This window comes from Macrobrachium rosenbergii, chromosome 54 (genome assembly GCF_040412425.1).
Source record: "Macrobrachium rosenbergii isolate ZJJX-2024 chromosome 54, ASM4041242v1, whole genome shotgun sequence".
Classification (NCBI taxonomy): domain Eukaryota; kingdom Metazoa; phylum Arthropoda; class Malacostraca; order Decapoda; family Palaemonidae; genus Macrobrachium; species Macrobrachium rosenbergii.
This window is the reverse complement of record NC_089794.1, coordinates 22,702,804-22,720,019: the sequence shown is the minus strand read 5'-3', so window position 1 is coordinate 22,720,019 and position 17,216 is coordinate 22,702,804. Positions and strand designations below refer to the sequence as shown.

Here is a 17,216-nt window from a genome sequence, read left to right as displayed (position 1 = left end):
AAAATTAAATATAATCATTGGTATGTTCTAGGTACTAATCATGTAGACTAGGACTGTTTCCCTCTCTTGTTGCATCTTATATATAAAAGTGAATGTTTGTAACTCTCTATTTTAAGAGTTCAAACAAAGATTCTCTATTTTAAGTTCAAACAAAGATATACCTTAAACTATTATCCTAAAACACTTTAATATTTCAAAGTCATCTTACAAGATTACCATCCCACAGCTGTTATGCCTATCAAGGCGAAAACCAATCAAGTTACCCCTACAGCATATTCAGGCACACACCTTTTCTTTCATGCAGTGTTCAGGCCATCCTGTTTTCTTGTTCAGGGGAAACAGTGTATGTACTGTACATTATACAGTCTTGTAAATAATTTTTTCTTTCATCATAAAAGATGTATATTTAGTCACGAAAAAAGCGTGAAAATAGAATAATTAGTGAATACAGAACAGTTTTGCTCTACTCAAAAATCTGCAAAGTAGTGAATTTTCCACAATATATTTGGATATGCGTTCCACACAATAAGCCGCGAATGACTGAATTCGCGAACACTGAACCACAAATAAGCAGGGCCCATTATAGTTTTTCTTGTAGCCTGGATTTTGATAAACTTCAGATCAGTTAATAGTAGGTTAACCGAATACACATATCAGTAAGTCTCAACAAGTAATGGAATCCACGGTTAAGCTGAAGACGACTACACTGGCCTGGTTCCTGCCAGTCGCTGACTGGAATATTTACTACCTTTTTTTGTACCTGGCTACTGCCAGTCATTCACTGGAATATTTACTACATTTTGTTTACCTGGTTCCTGCCAGTCATTGACTGGAATATTTACTACCTTTTGTTTATCGGGTTCTTGCCAGTCATTGTCTGGAATATTAATACTTTTGTTTACCTGGTTCCTGCCAGTCATTGACTGTAGTATTTACTACCTTTTGTTTACCTGGTTCCCACCAATCATTGACTGGAATATTTACTACTTTTTGTTTACCTGGTTCCCACCAATCATTGACTGGAATATTTACTACTTTTTGTTTACCTGGTTCCCACCAATCATTGACTGGAATATTTACTACTTTTTGTTTACCTGGTTCCCACCAATCATTGACTGGAATATTTACTACTTTTTGTTTACCTGGTTCCCACCAATCATTGACTGGAATATTTACTACTTTTTGTTTACCTGGTTCCCGCCAGCCATTGACTGGAATATTTACCACCTTTCGTTTATGTGGTTCCTGCCAGTCACTGACAGGAAAATTTACCATCTTTTGTTTACCTGATTCCTGCCAGTCACTGGCTGGAATATTTACAACCTTTTGTTTACCTGGTTCCTGCCAGTCATTGGCTGGAATACTTACCACCTTTTGTTTACGTAGTCCCTGCCAGTCACTGACTGGAATATTTACAAGCTTTTGTTTACGTGGTTCCTGCCAGTTACTGACTGGAATATTTACGACCTTTTGTTTACGTGGTTCCTGCCAGTCGTTGACTGGAATATTTACAAGCTTTTGTGTAAGTAGTTCCTGCCAGTCACTGATAGGAGTATTTACCATCTTTTGTTTACGTAGTCCCTGCCAGTCACTGACTGGAATATTTACAAGCTTTTGTTTACGTGGTTCCTGCCAGTTACTGACTGGAATATTTACGACCTTTTGTTTACCTGGTTCCTGCCAGTCATTGACTGTAGTATTTACTACCTTTTGTTTACCTGGTTCCCACCAATCATTGACTGGAATATTTACTACTTTTTGTTTACCTGGTTCCCACCAATCATTGACTGGAATATTTACTACTTTTTGTTTACCTGGTTCCCGCCAGCCATTGACTGGAATATTTACCACCTTTCGTTTATGTGGTTCCTGCCAGTCACTGACAGGAAAATTTACCATCTTTTGTTTACCTGATTCCTGCCAGTCACTGGCTGGAATATTTACAACCTTTTGTTTACCTGGTTCCTGCCAGTCACTGGCTGGAATATTTACCACCTTTTGTTTAAGTAGTTCCTGCCAGTCACTGACTGGAATATTTACAAGCTTTTGTTTACATAGTTCCTGCCAGTCACTGACTGGAATATTTACAAGCTTTTGTTTACCTGGTTCCTGCCAGTCATTGACTGGAATATTTACCACCTTTTGTTTACGTAGTTCCTGCCAGTCACTGATAGGAGTATTTACCATCTTTTGTTTACGTAGTTCCTGCCAGTCACTGACTGGAATATTTACAACCTTTTGTGTACGTGGTTCCTGCCAGTCATTGACTGGAATATTTACCACCTTTTGTTTATGTAGTTCCTGCCAGCCACTGATAGTATTTTATCATCTTTTGTTTACGTAGTTCCTGCCAGCCACTGACTAGAATATTTACGACCTTTTGTTTACGTGGTTCCTGCCAGTCATTGACTGGAATATTTACAAGGTTTTGTTTAAATGGTCAAGGTTAATGTTTAGTTTTTAGTTTTACATGTAAATTATCCTATAAGAAAGGCTAAATTTCCAGAGATGTAAAAAGTTAAGTATACCTTAGTTTTACCAGACCACTGAGCTGATTAACAGCTCTCCTAGGGCTGGCCTAATTTCCCCTAACCTAAATGGTCAAGGTTAATTTTTATTTTTGGTCTAACATTTAAATTAACCTACAAAACGTTATTTTTTAATTAATTTATCAAAAAGGAATATGAGAACTTGAGTGCCAAGGAGTAGAAGGAGACATTGGTCAGGTCATCCAATTTAGGTGCCCGAGTTTGGGACTTCCTCTCTCCTGTCATGTCTGACGCTCGAAGGCAGGAATAATAATAATTATTATTTCGAAATATATTTTGAAATCTTTCATGTAATTTAACAACATAAATAACTTCAATTAAATTATAGAGAATCATATCAAAGATGGCGGAAAGCGGCCAGCACGTCATAAAGCCAATATGATAATTTCACCATCATAAAAGCTAGTATGGAAGTGAATAGTGATGTAATGAGCAACATAATTTTGTGCCAGAATTTTGTATATTTGAAAATAAGGCTCAGCCATGACAGTTTCTGTTTATTATATATAGAGAGTTAGGAAAACAGAAGCAAAAAATTAGTAAATAGGAGAGGTTTGCACGAGCAATAATGGACAATGATGTTCATGTATTTTTGTTAAAAATTAACTTGAAGCATATATGTTTTAGATCCAGCCTTCTGCTGGCACGGGCTCTTGCTCCTAAGAGCAGCCGGTAACCAGCACTGCAGGTGACACCCTTAGACAAAATGTGTACCTACCAATTGAATGTTATTTTAGTAAATTTACACATTAAAAAATTTTAATTTGTATACTGAACACAAAGTATTTATCTTAAATTTTGTATTTTTATTTTAAAATATCATAGTATTCCACGGACGTTACGTATGACGGGAGCAAGCTGATCGGATTATTTGTTAAAGGTATTAATTCGTAAAATATATAGTTTGTATTCATGTAGGATGAAATTATGCACTGCCTGTCATTATGATAAGGCATAGCAAAAACTCGACTGATAAAAATTGATACATAAACATTAATTTAATATGAGAACTGGGCACTTTAGTAGCACTACACTAGTTTGGCTGCTTGCCACAGGCCATACCCCTAAATATGGGCAACTTTTCAATCATCCAGCCAGCGGCACCAAGAAAATAATTGTAAAATAACCATTTCATATGTATTCTCTAAGAATTGGCTTTATAGGAAAACAAGTGACCTCGTTGGTTAAGTGACGTTTTCTAGTCGATTTTTGGTTTAATAAATAAAAAAAAAGTGAATTTGGAGCATATATTAATGGCATAACATTGAACTGAAAGTTTAATTAGTGGTGATACCCATACAGGATACGTTTCCGTAATAGTTTCGTAGTGCATGGTAGCATAAAGGAAAAGAACAGGCTGGAAAATAATTATTTAAGAGATTTTTAGCCACTAGCAATAGCAGTTGGGTGCCTCACACCTTTTACTGTAGCTGTTCCATTTTTCAAGGATAATCCCAACTTATTAAATATGGAAGCTGCTCAGGGTAGTACAAATTAGAAAATGTACATCTTGAGCAGTTAATTGAAAGCTTTGTTGTCACGAATCTTCATCAGTTAAAATGAAATAAGTATGTTGAAGATCCCGTAGCGGGGTAGCCGTCAGTGCACCTCATGCGGTGCACTGTAGGCATTACTTAGGGTTCTTTGCAGCGTGCCTTCAGCCCCTAGCTGCAACCCCTTTCGTTCCTTTTACTGCACCTCCTTTCGTATTCTCTTTCTTCCATATTACTTTTCACCCTCTCCTAACAACTGATTCATAGTGCAACTGCTTTGAGGTTTTCCTCCTGTTACACCCTGCAAACCTCTTATTCTCAGTTTCCTTTTCAACGCTGAGTGACCTCGTAGGTCCAGTGCTTGGCATTTGGCCTAAATCCTATAGTATTCAGTTGTGTTGCCAGGAAGTCACCCAGTTATATGAGTGATTAGGTTGTTCCCGTTTGTGAGATTTAGATAAGTTTAGTGGGCCAAGGCTTATCAGGCACGGTGCTGTTTGTTTTAGGCGCTACTGATGAGTTCATCGCCGTTTTGAAATAGAATGAACTCGATATTGCTATAGGGCATATCATTACTCTATATCTTTCTTACCTTGAATCGTAGTTAGCACAGCATCTAGTATGAACCGCGTTACTGAACAATAATCTTTTTATCGTTGTAGAAATTTTGTTGCCTAATTCAAGTGAACTAATATTTACTACAAAAGACAACATTGTTTACGGGTACTTATATCAGCACAGGTTCATTGTATTTAACATAAGGAAAACATTATTTGTAGATACTTATTATCAGCATATATTGTACTTTACACAAGAAGATTATTTATAGATACTTAATGTCAGCATATTGTTTATTGTACGTTACATAAAATGAATGTCAGCTACAATTTAAGTCAGTTTTGAAGAACGTGAATGCCTTTAACTGCAATATGACCGTTCACTATAAATATATAAAAAAGAAACAATACACTGTATACACGCTTCGGCCTTTAACCTAAAGGTGCATGCAGTCAACCTGTAAATTTTCGGATAATTCGTATCTAGTAAATTTCTACTCCAGTCCATCGCCTAGAAACAATTTTATCATTATATGTAATTACATGTAAGATTTTGAAAATATTGACTTTTTTTCTGTAGCTTTTGTATTTGTTGGAAAATACTATAATATCCCGTGTGTTGTCGATATGAAAGATAAGGTTTTAGTTGGTCGCGCACGACCGTTGTAATGGCAGACCAAAGGAATGTATATTCGTGTAGGAATTAATTCTTAATTGCCTTAATGAATAAGGCATAATCTAATACCCAATTAAGGAATAAAAGAATTATTGGTATGATCTTGGTACCAAATACCCAGAATTCTCTCTCTCTCTCTCTCTCTCTCTCTCTCTCTCTCTCTCTCTCTCTCTCTCTCTCTCTCTCTCTCGATACACAACCTAATACTGCAATTGCTAGCACTGTACCCTGTATTGTAACAACCGATTGGATGCATAAATTCATTGTTTATTTATTTCGCGTGAAGAATGGTTAGGAATACAAATAATTTGTTAACTTGTAAAGCGTGTATGGTTAATGTTAGGGATTTTCTGTCATTACAATATGTTTTCGAGAAAATATTCGCTGATGGTTCTTGTAGCTCAAGATTTCCCGCTGTTTTGGCTGAATATTACTCTTCGTTCCCGAATTATGTTACATAAACTTGAGGCATCATCCATAAGGGCAAAATATTATTACAGTTGGTTTATTTGTAATATATAGCAATAACGGCGCTTTCAAGTCAGTAAACCACACTGCCTGTGGTGAGTAAACCGGCACCCATTAATTCTTTAAGGGTGCACATTTCGCAGAAAGTCTGTGCATGAAAAATAGAAGTTATTAAAAAAATAAATATCAAGAAGTTGGTTGTAATTGCTTTGAGTTGTTAAGCTGGCCTTGTTTGTTGACGACCATAGTTTGGGATTGTGGTAAAGTTAAGAAAGCGAGTGAAAAATACAAATAAAAGAAATAAATATTAGATAAATATCAAGAAACTTAGTTGGTAATTGCACTAAATTGAGCTGGTCGTGTTTTACGGCTACTCATATATTGTGAAGGTTGAAATCAAGTAAGGAAATAAAGATAATTAACCAGATACAAGGTAGATGAATATCAAGAAACTGAAATATTAAGCTTGCTTTATTTGTTGAGGTCGTATAGTGTGTGGTAAATTAGGTCTAATGGGGACTTGTAATCTTTAACCAACAAGGACGTTCAAGGACTTACATAAAGTCCAAAATCACGGCTTTCTAACCAGCAAGAAACGATTACGAGAGTCTGAAGTCACGGCCTTACCTCTGCTAATGACGTGACATTGAACCCAAGAAGAAGAAGGAAAAAAAAGAAGAAGAAAAAGAAGAGAAATGAAATTAAGAAGAAAAATGAATAGAAGAAATGAAAAAGAGAGAAGAATATGCAAGAAGAAGAACCTATCATCATCATCATCAACAACAACAACAGGACAACTGTCAACAAGTCCTTTCGATTCTCTCTGACCGTCAGATTCCCCGTGGCAACCTTTGGACTTTTCTACTTATTTAACACTTGGAAATCATTGAAGTCCGGTTCATATAAGTCCAACCAGACCAGCTTTCCATTTGGCACGGTGATAAAGAGACGAGAGTCTAACCAAGAGGTGATAAACAGCCTTTGATAAGTCTATCAACGAAGGAAAAAATTGTGAAAGCTGATTTTTGTGGCGCTTTGAGGTAAGATTTTCCGTGATTTTTGTCACTTTTATAAGTAAAATTGACTGATTTATAAGTAAAATTAGCTAATTACCTTGAATGTAGTATAAATAGGTTAGGGAAGGGCTTAAGGTTTACCCCAATAGGCAAGGAACTTAGTGTTGATTTGTAGCTGCTGATTAGAAGACCCAAATGCCAGCGTAAGTATATTATAATTTAAATGTTTAAAGAGAAGTGCCCCTTAGGGGGTTAGTGCCGTCAGTGCACCTCGCCTGTTGCACTGTAGGCATTACTAATGGGTCTTCACAGCTTTACTTTGGGCCCTAGCTTTAACCTCTTTCATTCCTTTTACTGTACCTCCCTTTATATTCTTTCTTCCATCTGACTTTAATTAACCCTCTCAAACAGTTGTTTCATAGTGCAACTGTGAAGTTTTCCTCTGTTACACCTTTCAAACCTTCTTGCTCGCAATATCCCTTTCAGCGCTGAATGACCTCATAGGTCCCAGTCCTCAGCCTTTGGGCTAAATCCTGTATTCTGTTCTAAAATATGAGTAGCCGATGAGTGTGTAGTTTTTCTCGTAGCCTAGACTTTGTTCGACTTCAAATCATTTTCCCGCATAAGTCGCAAACAAGTAAAACTGAAGCCGACTACAGTGGCCCGGTTCCCGCCAGTCATTGACTTGAATGCCAAGGAGGTCTGTACCAATATCCCTTACCCTTAACAAGAGTTCACCCTTACCAAGAGGGCTCTAAGTCATTAAGTGAAATGTGGGAATAGCTTCGATCATGACCTAACCTTTCCCAGCATGACTTAACTGGTGTTGATGAGAAGTAAAATATAAAAAAAAGTTGTACCTTCCTCTTGATTTTTTTCTCTTTTGCGGCTCCTTTTGAACGAAACAAAAATTATGACAATTGTAGAATCTTGGTAGAATTGCCACTCCGTGAAGGGTAGCCTAACTCTTCCAACACCACTCCCTCCTGGTAGTATAGAACCAATAAAATACGAGGTTAGAATTTAGGGAGCCTCCTAGGGTCTCAAGTCTTGTGTATTATTGAGTTTGGAACTGACAAACTCATACCTTTGTCTAGGCCCAGTGACTAATTCTATGTATATTGTTTCATTGAAGGTCTTTTCCTCAAGTTATCAGTCTGTACCATTTGATGAGTGTACTCATGGAAGAAAAAGTATGTAGATTTGGTTGTTTGTAAATTCAACTTTATTCAGTAATATTTGTTTTGAATATTTTGTTTCTCTTCTAGATGCGTCTTGTGTAGCTGCCGTAATTATCATCATCAGATGCAAGTCGAAGGTCCATGATAAGTATTGTACAGCATTTTGAAGTCTTAAGTTTATGCTACAATCAAGAGTGAACAGTATCTTATGGACCTGTTGAGAAATTTTGTACAGCATATACCATGAGGACTACTTTCAAATTATTCTCCAAGTGAGTATGCTAGAGTTAGTTCCCATATACTTTGATAATTCTCCAAGGCTTCAAAATGTGTAAGGAAAAGTTAAGTAAATTTAGTATACCCACCTCCCTAGAGTTCTGGGACATTCTAGAATGTTTGCAGTTCATTTTTATAATGTGGTGTTATCAAAGAAACCAAGCATCAGGTGTTGGACCACCTTGAACCTTTGGAAGAATTTTTTGGTTTTCCAGGTAATCAGGGCAGTTGTCTGGCACAGGTAGAAATCCTACACCCCCATTCTACCTTAGGGACGTCACCTACAAGTCCTGGATACCTTTTCCTTGGGACCTGTGGTGGCTACTGAGGTGCACACACCTGCTCCATTTTGACGGACAAGTATCTTGCCCGAGCACTTAACTTATTGGAAGGCTGGGCATTTAAAGGCAAAGTGACTGGGCTCTCTCTCTTCCTTTATTCATAGGAGCAGCATCAAGGCTGAATTATCAGCTGGTTCGGGCTAGACGTTGGTAACTAACTCTGCTTGTCTCTTTCTTCCTATTGGCCCCTAGAAAGTACTGAATGGTATCCGATCCATTTCACAGTGACGTGAATCTGAATTGCCCTAGTGTGTTGATTCTGCTTATTTCATTTTCACAGGATTTCGATCGTCAGTTACAGGCTACCTAAGAGCAAGAGCCATGCCAGCACAAGACTGGCTTAATCTAAGATTAACGACGACATAGGTAATTACACTTCGAGCACCCGGTCTTATAGATTTGTCTTTGAGATACAGTATATCTCTCTTGCTATTGTGGACCTATCAGTTTGTGTTAGCCTGAATTAGCTGCCTTCCAACTTGAACTCCCTTAAGAGGGATTTTCTGATTCCCCCAACCTTTCCTTACTTGAGCAAGGCTCCTTGTATGGGGTGTAGTTTCAATCAGGCCCAGGGCCCTATTGCTCTATCGTCATATGTACCTGACCGAGTAGGCGGTTACGGAAGTCATAGCATTATGTACCAGCTTGTATATGTGACCGGGATAATCAAGAGCTTGGCATTTTTAGGTAGGATGAAAGTCCAGTCATTGGTTAGCAACAATCTTTCACCAAAGGAGCATGTCTCCTATACAAAAGGTTATGGTTTGTATTTCCATAGGAATAAGTAACAAATTTTCAAAGTCATTTTTTTTTTCCAGGTATACAAATCAAAGCCTTTTACCATAGTCCTACCTCCCGATAGGGGATGAATGCCATCAGTAACTAGTCATTACTTAAGGGCGCACCTATTACCGCCATCACCGTTTCTTTTCTTCAATCTTGCAGTCCAACGTCGCAAACTATTACCTCTTACTGCAGCTGTGGGGTTTTTACCCTTGTACACCTGTAGCTCCTTGTACTTCTCTGTCTTAAGTGGTAAGTGGCTGAAAGTCCCCCAGTGCTTGGCTGGATAGCCTAAATTTCATATAATCATTCATTCATAATCCCACCTCACCAACCCTACTTTGTCCCTGTGACCAAAAGATAAAGTGCTTGGTAACGGTAGGTGAGTGAGGGGTATTCCCCCCCACTCACCCCTCCATAACCACCAGTCAACCACTTGTTACAAAGTTTAATGACAGTCTCCATCTTGCGCTGAAGGTAGTCTTATTTAAAAGGTTCTGGTTTGTATTCTTCGGAAAAATACAAATTATGTAGTACTTGAAAATTTGGTATATTGCACAGAAGGGGACTTGTATTTGAAAGGTTCAGGTTTCAAATTAGTACTTGGAAATTTTATATAGTAGTGGAAATAAAATAATTTAGAAAAACCACAGGTTCTCAGCCTTTTCATATAAAAGTATCCTAGGGGTAATATCACCAATGCAATTACAGAAAGGGAAAATATTGTATTTTTCCTACGAGGTATAGTGTAGGCTTTAGTTATTTTGCAGACTTCTGTACTTGCGTATCTAGAAAAAGTTTTAAGTGCTGGCTCTAATATAAGGTCTTTTTTACTTAACAGATTGCTATATAAACTTACTGTTTACTTGAGGTGCACTAGCGTTTTGCCATACGCACCCCAAGTTAAAAGAAATTGTTTCCTTGGAATCTGTGCAACAAACTGCAAAAGGATATAGAAGACATGAACTAAGCTTGTTTTTTATTTCATCAATTATTGTTGTATTTGATCCACTTCAGTCAAACCATTCTCTGATTTGGTGTTAATTTTCTTATTTCAGCCCTTTCCTCCCAAGAGAAGTCTTCACCGACCTCATTTGTCAAGAGCATGGGAATTGTTGAAGGTTGTGCATTTTTTAAATCTGTGGATCATCATAGTATGGGTGGGTGTTTACTTTTACTGGTAAACTTAGACCAGATGACAAAAATTTAAACTGTTAAATTGTGATAGTGTGATTTTATTTGTGTGAATGACTGTTGTACAAATATTAGTAGGTGCTGAGAAGTATTTGTTTGTTATCTTATGTTTATTTAGTAGAAACTCGTGTGAAGAAAATGTAAAAATAAGACTTCGTTTGCAAGAGAGTCAGGACTAACTAGTAGGAAGTAAACACATTGGTGTATAATCTATCTTATATGGTTTATTTTGTGTAACTTGAAAGTGTAACATCTCAGGATATGAGCAGCAAAGATTGACTTTGGTCTAGCAGTGTTTTTGAAAGCTGTTAAAAAGACTGCAGCTTCTAAGGTCAGAAAGTCAAAAATGAATCCTGAACTCCCTTTAAAACTGAATCATTTGGAAAGTGAAATGAAAGATCCTTTGTCCGTCTCTCCAGTCAAGCATGAAGAAGAGGAAGAAGAGTCGGTTGACTCAAGCACTGAAATAGAAAATCCATTAGCAGTCTGTCAGATTAAGCATGAAGAGGACTTGGATGGCAGTATCGAAGCCAATGATGATACTTGTGTGCCTTTCAATCCGATCGTGATAATCAAGACGGAGCCAGATATCCTTGAAGGTGGCGAAGAAGAAGAAAGAAACGAGGATGATGAAGGGGCGTTGAATTATTCAGGCATAATTGATTCAGCAGACGGCAACATTCCAGGGGATCAAGTGGAACTCCAAATGAGGGAGCAGTTAATGAGCAAGAGATTTGAAGACTCACTTCATCAGGAAAGTCATCGCAGAACTGATACGAACATTGGCACGGAAAATAGGCGATTTAAATGTGTAGTTTGTGGGAAACAGTTTCGTGCAAAGTGTGATCTTAAATATCATATGCTCGTTCACACGGGGGAGAAACCTTTTAAATGCACGGAATGTGGGAGAGATTTCACTTGGAAAAAGGGCTTAGTTAGGCACATGAAAATTCATACTGGCGAAAAGCCGTTCGTTTGTAGTGAGTGCGGCAGAGCGTATAGTGAGAGATCTTACCTCATGGCCCATATGAATACCCACACTGGACAGAAAAAATTCGTTTGTAGTGAATGTGGGAAAGCGTTCATGAACAAAAGTAATCTCACGGGTCATATGAGGATTCACACAGGCGAAATCACTTGCAACGAATGCGGTAGATCATTTTCTCACTTGCACGACCTTAAGAGACACATGAACTGTCACCCTGGAGAAAAACCGCTCAGCTGCGCCATATGTGCAAAGGGGTTCTCCGATAACAGTTCCCTCAATAAGCACATGAGGGTACATACGGGTGAAAAGCCCTTTCTTTGCTTGGAATGTGGAAAGTCTTTTTCTCAGAAAGGCCATCTGACTACTCACATGAACAGTCACACCGGAGAGAAGCCTTTTAAATGCAACGAATGTGGGAAAGCGTACACTCATAAAAGTAATTACTTAGGTCATATGGTCATTCACACCGGTGAGGAGCGATTCAAATGTGGCGAGTGCGGGAAAGCATTTTTCCCGCGAAGCAAGCTGCTGAAGCATATGAGAACTCACACTGGAGAGAAACCATACAAATGCAGTGAATGTGGCAGAGCCTATTCCGAGAAACGTGACCTCTTGAGACACATGATTAGTCATACTGGAGAGTAGCCACTCACCTACAGCGATTTTGGAAAATCGCTTACTCAGAAGGTACTTTCGACTAGCAGTGCTGCGTTTTTAAAACTAAGTTTTTCCATAGAAATCCATTCATCATTTATGAAGACATCACCAGTCATTTGTTCACGGAACAAAGAAGGTAGTCTCTCTGCTCATGCAACGTGGAACCTCAGGCATGTCTGCTAACTACCTCACTTTTTGTATGGACTGCATGTGAGACTTGTCGGGCTGTGATGGACCCACTCGTGTGGAATGGATTCATATGTAAAAACTTTCGTATGTAAAAACTTCTTTCGTGTTATGAAAACACATTGAAATAAAGTACATACAATTATGTGCAAAATCTAGAAATTAATTTCTACCTCACATTGGAATTGAACCAAGGACCTCTCTATTGAGAGGAAAGGTGTATTATCAACCAGATCACAAAAGTCTGCAAAGAATTGCGCATGTAGTACTTAACCAATGTCTGAGGCATTATCTGGGCAGGCAGAATGCCTTGCACCAGTGATTTTTACCCAGTTTCTCAACTTACCAATGATCAAGAGATAGCTTTGTTTACTCCACTGTGTGATTGTCTTGGAAATAAACGCAGTAATATGGGAAATGACATGAATATCTTCTGCATATAAGGTTCATTCAAACTCAGGGCTTTTTGTATGAGAGATAAGGGTGCTACAACAGGGATAGAACGGTCGTAAGAAAAGCTGGAACCATTTTACTTAATCAGTACTTTTAGAGGTAATGGGTGCCAGGGTGAATTTCATCAGTAAATGATCCCATTTTCTGACCCCCTAGTGGCCATACGGTAGCATTTGATTTATACTACTCCTCTTGAATGAATACCATGGGAGTAAACACACTAACATGTGAAATACAGCAATAAATTTTCAGCTCGCCTCTGGAGCACTACAACCCTGCCTATGGAGGAGCTCATCCCATGACCACTGTCTCCATGATTTTGATAACTTTCATCTGTTGGAGCAGTCACTGTTGCAGTTGTTGAAACGGATGGACCAAGGCTTGGAGGAGCAGTGGCCATGGTGTCAGTTTTTGCAGAAAACATTGCTGAATTCCTTCTTGCTTTAGGAACCAGCCTCCCAATACCAAGATCCAAGAGAGGTACTTCACTCCTTAGTGAGCAGAATTTAGAAGTCAGCCAGTTGATTTTTGTGTGCCAGACAGCAGAATATCCTCACGCTGTGTCAGTGGCACAGAAGCAGACACACGAACTCCGTAGGAGCGGTCACATTCGGTGTCTCGTCTAGCATTGGTGTAGCTGGAACAGTAGCCACGAAAGGAGGTGGTAAGGCAGAAACAGTCACCTCCATCAGTTGTTAAGTCTTGTCTTGTATGTGTCATCACTGGTCACATGCATATTGCTTAAATTGACTGTTATAAAAACGGCAGACTAACAGAGAGGAAAGTCCATGAGATGAGGGCAATTATCCACATAGGTACGCAGCAGGCAGCAGTGATCAAGCTAGCTGATCAGCAGTCAAGGTAGCCTAGTTGGAAAGATTTTGGGTGGGCACGTCCAGAAGAAGGACTTGGGAGGTGTTGCAAGGCAAGTGGCAAAGGGGTGTGTGGAGGAAGAAAACTTTGCCATTCCATTGTCCGATGACATCACAACTTCGTGATGACCAAGCATGAAACGAGTCTGTAGCCAACCTGGAGACAGAATTGCCCAGAGCAGAAAATACATCAGGACTCTTTGAGGTGTGTCTCATGTACAGCCTCCTCTGCACGTAGCATAACCACAGGTCGAGCTGTCACCAGCAGCATGTTTCACAGATTAGGGTCAATGAATATAGCTGGCTGTAGCAGCTTCTGAAAAGGTCAAGATAGCTGTCAAGGAGTACAGGAACAGAGCACAGTCATAAAGTGCAGACCGACCACTTAATACCTAACAGCATAACTTATTGTGATAAATCCCTATTACAGTACACTGAAAACAGTATTAGTGTGTGATGGTTTAGTCGCATTGCATGAAGATGCAAATTGATCATGAGATAATTATGCTGTTAACAAAGAACAATGGTCAGCTGTAGAAGGGCGGGCCATTAGTACACAGATTGACTATACCAGCAATGCTAATTTTATAAAAAAAAAAAAAAGTTATGTAGGATTAAGGATAGCAAGAGAAGTAATTGACACACTAATTAAAACTAATTAATCTATCCTACATGGGGATAGCAAAACAGAATCTTAACACTAGGAAGGTGAGCCTATGAATTGCGGAGGGTTAGATACAAAACCTAACGCCAAGTCTCCTAATCACAGCATATTAATATACCTGAAAACAGCAACCAAGAAGTAAGCACAATATACTTACTCTTCACGACAGTACAGCAAATAAAAAAATGGGAAAGAGTGTAATTAACACTACCAAAAATGCATCAATGACATCTGACGAGGTTAGCAACTCATTAGCTAGTTAGCAGGGTTACGAGGTTGTGTGTTTCCCCTCAGTGATTAGTTGATCTTTACACACTATTAACCATTATTTTGCTGTCTGTTCCCTCACATTTATTTATTTATACATCAGCCAACCTCATATTTATTTATCACTGAACCTCTGTTTTGCTTTGTATTCCCTCATATTTATTTATTTATCAAGTCTTCCTATAACTGTATCTCTCTCTAGGCTGATTCCCCTCTGGAGCCCTCTTGGGTTTATAGCCTGTTGACTCTATTCATAGTTTTTGACCAAACTGTCCCAGGACGCATTGAAACTTTGTTATAGCTGAGAAGCTTACATTCCCATCCTTCCACCAAAGTAGCATTTTAGGGCAATTATGATTGATGGGTTTGTCATGAAATGAATGAAGGGTTAATAACTAAATTAATGTTTCATGCAAACTTATCAGTCACGATAAAGTGCTTTAGGCGAGAGAGTGAGGTCAGCAGTTCCTTCTGCTGCGTCAGAGGTGCGCAAATGCATACAGTCACTCCTGTGATGCTTTTCTGGAAGTTACTCTTCTTCCGTCTTCAAGACTTTGGAAATTGTCGTGGTGACTATGTAAACCAGGTGTGTATGTTTTATCAAAAATAATTGAAGCTGTAATGAGCCAGCAGCTTGTTGAACGTCTTGAAAGAGACTGTATCTTCTTCTTTCAACCTTATTGGTCCCATTGTATAGCAGGGTCGGCTGCTGTAATAAGAAGAGAAGAGGTGGAACCAATCAAGAGAGCTAAGAACATGCCAGTGATGGGGAGGAGGAGCGTGGGGCGGCAGCGGATCGGATGGATGTGGTGAGGAGGGACATGGGTGAGGTGGGACTAGGGGAAGAAGATGCAATGAATAGAAATAGATGGAGAAAGATGACCCAAGCGGCTGACCCTGAAAGAGGCTGTATCTTATCAAGGGATAGATTAGCTTCAGGAAAAATCACTCCCAAACAAATTACTCAACATCAACGGTACAGGTATTATGCTCTATAATTATTGACTGCTTGAAATATATAGTGATAAAATTTGCAATATTAATATGACTCCACTATATTGTACTACACATACAGAAGAAGAAATTGCTCAGGAACACTATGAAACTGTAACTGATAATTAAATGGGGCTGGCTGGATGGACTGTATGGCCCAGAGGTGGCTCCCAATATAAACAACGATTTTTATCATTACCTAAGCAACTGTGTGGGCAAAGCAATGGCAACAACCCCCCTTGCTACTTCGGAGGTGGGAAATACGTTAATTTATTTTTGATGAAGCCATGCAATAGCTAGCAGTGAGTTTAACCTACTGCATGTAAGTCGTGCCTTAATATCAATCAACTCATTGTTACACCTACTGACTGTCGCTCACTCGTCATCCAGCCTTAGCCAGTCCATGCAATACAGTACAGGCAGTCCTCAGTTATAGGCGGGGTTCCGTTCCCGACAGCGTGACGAGAACCGAAAATCGCCGCTAACCGAAAATCGGCGATAATAGCACTAATCCCTGGTTAGCGGCGCCGATAACCAGTGATCAGCACCGCCGATAACAGGCGATCAGCGCCGATAACTGGTTATCAGCGACGAAAATCTGGTTATCGTCGTCGCTAGACAAGCGCCGTAAAACGGGATCGCCGATAACTGGGGACTGCCTGTATTTGGAACTATCTTAAATCATCTTGATGGTGTACATTTTCAACTTGGTGTTATAGCGGTTGGGAAGCTCTTTCAACTTTAGGTGTCTTCCTTTATTAGTAAATGTGTGGCTCAAGTAAACTTAGTTTGCTCTTAGCTTGACTTACGATTTTGAAAATTTGTCCTGTGTCAGTCCAACCTTCGCTTTCTATCAAGTCAGTGTAAGAGAAAAGCTTAGTCGTTGTGGCAGAAAGGTTCTCCAGTAAGTCACTGTGCCCTTTTGGGTGTTATGAAATGACACTAAAAGGGTAGTGTTTTGCATTTATGGAATGTGAACTTAGCTTTAAAAAGGTTATAGTACTCTGCTGTACTTTGGTGGGTGACAGCGAGATATTTTATGATTAAAGATGTTCTCTCACAAAGCTGGTGTCCAGATTCTGATGATATAGTACTAAGCCGTGTTGTTTTGATTTTAGAACGTGAAATGTTTTGCATATTATGTTCTGTACTCTTAGATAAAACAGATATTTGTTTATTTGATACATCATGTTTAGATAATGTAATTCAGATTTTTTAGTAAAGTGCTTTTATAACTGTTCCTTGTTTATTGATATCGCTGTTCCTTTAGAATGTATCAAGTTGTGTTTTTTTTTTGTTAAAGATTATCTCTCATTTTTTGCATTCACAGTGCTTCTCAGTAAACAGGTTGGAAGAGACAGAATAAATTGAAAATATTAGATATTTCTCATCATTAAAGGAAATTAGACAAATATTGAGCAAGGAAGTAGACCATGCACGGGTAGTGGTAAGTATAGGAGTATTCATTAGCAATCCAGTCCACTGCAAAATTTGTATGGTATGGGAAAACTACATATCAGCTGTAGCCTGGAGGAAGATATGTAGGCATAACATACTTTAGATAAGCGTATCATAATGAAGCTTATATAGAGGCACCAGTTG

At 38.8% G+C, this 17,216-nt stretch overlaps 1 protein-coding gene across 2 annotated transcripts; it reads left to right on the top strand.

The window, feature by feature from the left end:
• The first annotated feature begins 6,240 nt into the window (after positions 1 to 6,240).
• Positions 6,241 to 16,854, top strand: LOC136834876 (gastrula zinc finger protein XlCGF57.1-like). 2 transcript variants are annotated; one of them, XM_067097696.1, is made up of 4 exons: positions 6,285 to 6,783; positions 8,028 to 8,212; positions 8,838 to 8,923; positions 10,399 to 16,854. In XM_067097696.1, exon 4 carries the CDS (start codon positions 10,881 to 10,883, stop codon positions 12,165 to 12,167), a length of 1,287 nt encoding a protein of 428 aa, XP_066953797.1. In that variant the 5' UTR covers positions 6,285 to 6,783; positions 8,028 to 8,212; positions 8,838 to 8,923; positions 10,399 to 10,880; the 3' UTR covers positions 12,168 to 16,854. The 2 variants fall into 2 exon arrangements, with proteins under 2 accessions (XP_066953796.1, XP_066953797.1); XM_067097695.1 differs by lacking the exon at positions 8,838 to 8,923 and having other exon boundaries at positions 6,241 to 6,783.
• Positions 16,855 to 17,216: the final 362 nt, after the last annotated feature.